Source organism: Aquila chrysaetos, chromosome 19, assembly GCF_900496995.4.
Source record: "Aquila chrysaetos chrysaetos chromosome 19, bAquChr1.4, whole genome shotgun sequence".
Classification (NCBI taxonomy): Eukaryota; Metazoa; Chordata; class Aves; order Accipitriformes; family Accipitridae; genus Aquila; species Aquila chrysaetos.
The window spans coordinates 27553162-27559538 of NC_044022.1; the positions used below are offsets into that span (position 1 = coordinate 27553162).

Here is a 6377-nt window from a genome sequence, read left to right on the forward strand (position 1 = left end):
GAATAGGTCAGAAATCCCCCCCCCCCCCCCCCCCCGGTGATTTCAGCAAGCTCAGAGGTACTAGGTGGGCTGGGACATGCCCATCGCTGGTTTAGAGGCCAGTATCCCCAGATGTCCCACCAGAGCTCCGTATGCAAGGGGCACCCCAGCATCACTTTGTGCATGGAGGTCCAGGACCAGCCCCATGGGGCAGGCAGGAAAGGGCAGCAGTGAGCAGGCTGATGCCTTTCGGAGGGAGCCAGGAAAAGTAGCCTCCCCTTTGGCCAGCCTGACTGCCTTTCTGGAGCATGGTGCTCCCAGCAGCCCGGAGCCCATCTTCCCCCTTTCGTGGCCCTTGCTCCCTCCCTCCCACCCCACAGGCAGCCGCAGAGACACAGGAGCACACCAGGAAGTCCAGAAAATGTGGGGGTTTTATTGACTGTTACAGACACATCTGCCTCCAGAGGGTTTAATGGTACTTGTAGGCTAGAGCATGGGCCACCACTCCGACCAGCTTCTGCCAAGTGGCCTGGCAGGCAGGGGTGAAGTCCTTGGTGAAGTGTGCGGCCAGCACGATGATGAGGATGTCTCCCAGGAGCTGGAGAGGAGAAGGAAGGAAATCAGGTCAGCACGGTGCTGAGCACCCCTTCGCCCTGCACAAGACCCAGGGGCTAGAGGGACACCAGCTCTCTGGTGGGTCCTAGAGGCTGCAACCCAGGGAGGCTCTTTTAGCTGAATTCTCTGTGCAGGAAAATAGTCCTGTGCTGACTATATGCACCAGTATCCACCTACTCTGCCTCTTCTTCTTCTCACACCTGCTTTTTCCTGCCTCTAGACTTTATTTCCAGACACTTTCTGTCTTTTTTTTTTTTTTTTTTTTCTGTTGTGAAACTCAACACCTACTTGAGCAGAGAGTTAGGGTGAGTGTGAGGTCTACCTGCTACATCGCCAGGCTTATGGTTAAGTCAGGCTTAAACAGAGACAGAAGCAGAGGCCATCAGCCACATCCACCCCTCTCAATCCCTTCCAGCCTGAACTGCTCCCTCTCTTCACCCATAGTGACTTCTCACCTCCCTGCACCCTGATCTCTTTTGCTTCATTCCCCTCCTGCTCCTCTCCCTCATCTGCTGACCTTGTCCCCATGCTCGGACCTGTCTTCTCTGTCTCTAATCCCAGTCTGCATCTCTTTCTATCAGTGTCCAGCCCCTGACCATCCCACACTTGCTTTTCCCTCTCCTCCTGTGTCTGCCAGCATTGGAAAAAGGGGAGACAAAGTGGTCCCCATCCTTGGGGCCAGGAGCTGCCAGGGAGAGCTGCCTGTGGCACTGACACAGCAGAACTTCCCTCCATGCTCTCCACCCTCAGCCCCACTTGGCTTCCCAGCATCTTCCTGCTGCTTTTCTCAAGGCATGCTGGCATGAGCCTCCAGGCTTTCAGGGCACCTCCCTATATTTGTCCCCAGACCCCTCACAGCCTGGAGCCTGGCATTTCCCTGGCATTATCAAATGCCCAACCTTCGCCTCTCCCCCAATTTCCATCCAAGCCAGCCCCTTTCTGTTTAGTAACTAAAATATATGTTATTTCTGCTTGTTTGAAACCCTCCAGGCACTGAGATACTCTGCAGGATGGAGGGAGAGGTGGTCAAGCCCCAAGCACAGCTCACCCTGAAGTTCTCGGGGTCCACGTGCAGCTTCTCACAGTGCAGCTCGGACAGCTTGGCATAGGTTGCCTTGAGGTTTTCCAAGTTCTTGATGGCTTCCCCGAAGGAGGTGAGCACTTTCTTGCCATGGGCGCGGACCTTGGGGTTGCCAATGATGGCGGTGGGACTGGAGAGGTTCCCAAAGTTATCGAAGAACCTCTGGGTCCAGGGGTAGACGATCAGCAGCCTGGGGAGAGATGGAGGGGGGACACAAGCAGACACAGAGACGTTAATGCTCCCCAGTGCAATTGCCACAGTTTCTCTGTCCAGGGTGCAGCTGAGCAGATGCCCGGGAGCTGGACCTACCTGGCCAGGGCCTCGGCACCGCATTCCTCCACATTGATCTTGCTCCAGATGCTGGTGATGAGCTGCTTCTCTTCGGCTGACCAGTGCACCATGGTGGCAGGCGGCTTTGCTCAGAGCTGCAGGAGGACACAGACCCCGTAGCTGAGCTGCGGACCCCGCGGAGGCTTTTATCCGCTGCCGGCAGCTCCTCCCCGTCCTGCACTGTGGGGTCATTGGCTGGGGCCAGGGTGGGGGTCCCCACCAGCGGTGGGTCAGTCTGTCCTTGGAGTGGTCAGTCTGCTGTGAGGTGTGGTCTTCGAGGAAAAAGCCCCGTGACTTGCTTAACAGGCAGGCTCAGGACTCAATACCTCCCTCTCCTTCCCCCTGTGACTGCCTGCTCACCACAGGAGCGCCCGTGCCCATGCCACCCAGTGCCCCGCAGCCTGCAGCAGGCATTGACCCATGTGCAAGGTGCTTTACAACAGTGGCTTCATGCCAGCAGCACCCAAACTTTTAGTCCTCTGCAGGATTTACAAGCTCTCTAAACTTGAGGGATATTTCTCTCAGGGGAGAGATGACCTGACTTAGGAGCTTAGGCACTTCACAGACCCTTCTGCACGGGAGCACACTCTTGGGGATGCTGAGTGCTGTTGCCCTTGGCCGCAGCTCTGCAGCTCTGGACACACAGACCAGCAGAGAAGCCCCTGTCTGTTTTCCCAAGCAGGCACCTTTCATCAGGCGAAAGTGTGGAAAACATCAGCCTGCCAGTCCAGTTCCTCCACACCTGAATTGTGTGCTGGAGACCCACAGATATTCAGCCATGCTTGGTTTTAATGAAACAGAGATCACCTCCTCGTGCTCCAGGTTTCGAGGAATACCTGTGTGGGATGCCAGTGCCAGGACAGGCTGTGACTGGGGCCAGGCTCCTCTGCTCCTTTAACAAGGCAAGCACTTCACTGGCCTCTCCCTGCTGGGAAATCAAATGCCTTGCACAAGGATAGCAGGACCTGCCATGTTACAACCAGACCAGCAACATCCATTTCCACAGTTCAAGGTCTGACCAAAGGCTTTTGTTTGGCTCTGGGTGTCACTTTCCTGTTGAACTACACAGGTGTTTTCTTGTTTTTCAGCCTTCAGGTGAAGCTGTGCTCCCGTGCTCAGAAAGGCAAAGCCAGGATGCATGAGGTGTAAGGGCATCCTGAGAAGACCAGGGACTTTGGGTCTGTCTGTAGGCAGTCTAGGAGGTTTCATCCAGACCTCTGAGCCATTCCAGTTACAGATCAATACTGGTGCATTGATCTTATCGGAGCCACAATGAGCAGTGGCACAAGCCCATCACTATGATCCAGTTGGGGTGGTTCACATCTGTACTCACGTTTCAGCTCCTTGCTGCAGGATCCTAGGAGGCATTATTCATTTTTTAAAATTTCTGACTCCTAGGCAAGGCCCACAGGCCCCTTTCAGCAGCAAGCGAGCCACCGGAGCAGTCTGATAACACAATGTGGAGTGGAGGCTGCTCAGTGCAGATAAATGTATCATGCAGGTGGCCAGCGCTTGCTTTAGTTCCTCACCTAAAGAGCAGACGCATGGTCACACGCCCTGTGTTCTTAAGGAGATCAGAAGTCTTCAGCAGTTGTCAATTTTCAATAAGACAGGACTCAAAGAGTGAAATCAAATATGTGCAACCCTAAATTCACAGGCAGATATTCCCATCATCTGAATCAGCCAGCCCATACAACTGAGCACGGAGCTTACCAAAACAGCTGTATGCTCAGCTGGGGGATGACAATAAATGACCTAGCATGGCCTTTCATTTATTACTTCTGTCATCCTGTAGCCTACGTTTCCTGGCAGACCCACATTGAAAATAAAACCCAAGCTACATCTGGGTCTATTATTAGCAATGCATTTGCCTCATCTGCGATAGGAGTCTCATTTTCAGCTCTGCAAAGCTGAACTTTACAAAAGAAAAGATAATGATGCTTTTCTTCTACATTTGAACCAGCAGCCGGAAAAGCTTGGGGAGGGGTGGCAGAGAGCAGGAGGAGTGTGAAGCTGGGACAAGCAGGACAACATCAAACACAGAGGCTTAGAAGACAGTATTAACTGCAGTATTACTATTAACAAGAATCTGTGGTTAATAAATGCTGTTTTTCTGCACTCTGTAGAAAAGCAGGCAGAGACGTGGCTTGCAGTGAGAAACCTCAGGTTCTGGTCCCATGCTTGGACCCATTCAGGGTCTGGTTTTGCTGGTGCAGTTGCAGAGGCAGGACGGCTTCTTCATGGGATGGTTAACGATGGTCACAAAGAGCCGAGGGGAAGGGAGAAGGCAGAGGAAAGAGAGGAAGAAGAGAGGCTGAAGTTATTCCAGCTAGTTTGGTGCTGCTTTTCTGTATTGATTCCTTTTAATGGCTTCTTTATACCCACAGTAATTCTTTAAACTCTTTAAATCCCATAGGATGGGCACTCATAGAGAAGGAATAATAGCAGGTGAATCAGCCAGCTAATTGGGTTAGGGTCATATCAGAGACTTGTACGCCTCTGGATGTGGAGTCTCCATAATAGCAATGACCTTTTACAGCCACTCTGGGCTGTAAATTCATATATGACCTTCAGCCTTCTCCTACCCCACTGGTCCTTTTGGCTCTGTCCAGTCTAGCATTGGTGCCTTGATTTAACTTGAAGGCCAGAGCTAACTTACCACCACCACACTGCTAATGCAGATACCCTGTAAAGGGTTGCTCCAGAAATGGTGCCTGGGGCAAAAGGGGACTTCAGGCTACTGTCCAGGTGAACCCCAGTTTTGGGACCAGAGCAAAGCCTTACCAAATGCTCATAGGCCATAAGGAAACTGGCAGAGCAGCTGCTCTGAACCTGCTCGGGACGTGGTCAATGACAAATTCAGGGCAATACAGAGCAGCAGCAGGCTGGTCTGAATCACCATAATTTATACAACTTTCCCTGGCTGGGACTGTTTGGTCACTAGCCTGAACAGGAAAGCCAAGGAGAATTTCTGAAAATGCAATTTTTTCCTTAGGAGGGCAAGGAAGAATAGGAAAGACCACAAACAGAAGAGGTACAGGCGACCGTGGTGGAGGTTTGGAGCAGATTGGAGTTTTACAGCAATCAGGCAGAGAGCTTGATGTTATTACAAGGAGAGTTTATCTAATTTAGCTGTGGCTCATCGCCCAAGGCACTCTGCTTTCAACACAAAGACATTTCAAAATGCTTCTGTGCCGTAACAATAAACTAAGGGAAAATATAACTGCAGGTTAAATGAATGCCTCTCTGCCCCTAACATGGATGGCTAATTTCAGGACCCATGTTTAACCCTTGGTACCCTTTAGGCCTGACTCCAAGAGGTGTGGAGCATCCCTTGCTCTGACTGCTCTGGCCTGAATTTCATGCCACATAATGACTGACTTACCATGCAAGCAGGGGCCTCAGTGTTTTAATTGTGTTAGGGCCTTTTACTGTATTGCTTCAATTTTGTAGGAAATCTCCTGGGTCTGAAATTTGGGTCTCAGGTGACACTGTCTGGAGGTTGGGAGCTGGTTGCAACAAAAGTGCACAGAGGACCTCCAGGGCACAGCAGGAGATGTGACCTGTCCCTGTTCATACATCCCTGTCCCTATATCCCTGTAAAGGGATTCACCAGGACATACCCAGCCCTAAAGCCAGTCTAGTGTCATAGGCTATGGGGGCTTCAGAGCTGAGTGAAGTGAAGGGATGAGGGGCACAAGGTCAGGCGTAAGAGCCAGGATATTCAGGGAAAAGCTAAAGATTTACTTAAACAGCTTTTGAGTTATCCCTCAACAAAAGAACTCCGGCAAAAGCAATCCAGAAATAGGCAAAAGCAACTTTTTTATTCATGACGAGCTGTCTCCAAGACAGTCTCATTTAAGACAGTGTTTTTCCTGTCTATAACCGAGTTGGTGGTTTGCTCTCACCCCTCACTCTTGCTGGGGTTTTCATCTGCTCAGCACAAGAGGGACACAGGCTCCTGGCAAGAGGGTCCAACCTGTGGCTTCCTACCAGAGCCTCTGCCCTGGGCTGCAAAATGAGCCCAAGCGAGCTCTGGGCTGGAGGGGACACCTGCGTGGGACAGCTGGAGTGAGGGACATGGTGGGTACACCACTTCCCAGGGACCCAGCTGGGGTTTTCCAGCTGTGAGCAGGTGTGTGATGACTCTCCATCGCAGCACGGTGCACGCTTCACTGCTGGACCATGCTGCACCATTGCAGCACCACTTCTCCCTGCTCTGTCTTGCTTTGCCGTGCTCGGGCTGGTGTAGCATCCCCGACCGCAGCAATGTAGCACAACACCCAGCTATCAGCCTGACAGAGGCTGGTTGGGACCCCACCACCCTGGCCGTGCCCAGCTCCCCCTCTATCACCTGCGGGCAGCCCATAGC

At 52.2% G+C, this 6377-nt stretch overlaps 1 protein-coding gene across 1 annotated transcript; it reads right to left on the reverse strand.

The window, feature by feature from the left end:
• Positions 1-394: 394 nt before the first annotated feature.
• On the reverse strand, positions 395-2101 carry LOC115353405 (hemoglobin subunit rho). Its single transcript, XM_030042764.2, has 3 exons — positions 1985-2101; positions 1643-1865; positions 395-577 (listed from the first exon to the last, which is right to left on the reverse strand). Exons 1-3 carry the CDS (start codon positions 2074-2076, stop codon positions 449-451), a joined length of 444 nt encoding a protein of 147 aa, XP_029898624.1. The 5' UTR covers positions 2077-2101; the 3' UTR covers positions 395-448.
• Positions 2102-6377: the final 4276 nt, after the last annotated feature.

What these genes read in the sequence shown, in the direction of transcription:
- LOC115353405 (XM_030042764.2), bottom strand. Translation starts at nt 2,076, where the DNA reads ATGGTGCACTGGTCAGCCGAAGAGAAGCAGCTCATCACCAGCATCTGG. An exon ending in GGTGCCGAGGCCCTGGCCAG is followed by an intron (nt 1,866 to 1,984) that starts GTAGGTCCAGCT and finishes ATCTCTCCCCAG; the next exon opens with GCTGCTGATCGTCTACCCCT. An exon ending in TGGACCCCGAGAACTTCAGG is followed by an intron (nt 578 to 1,642) that starts GTGAGCTGTGCT and finishes TCTCCTCTCCAG; the next exon opens with CTCCTGGGAGACATCCTCAT.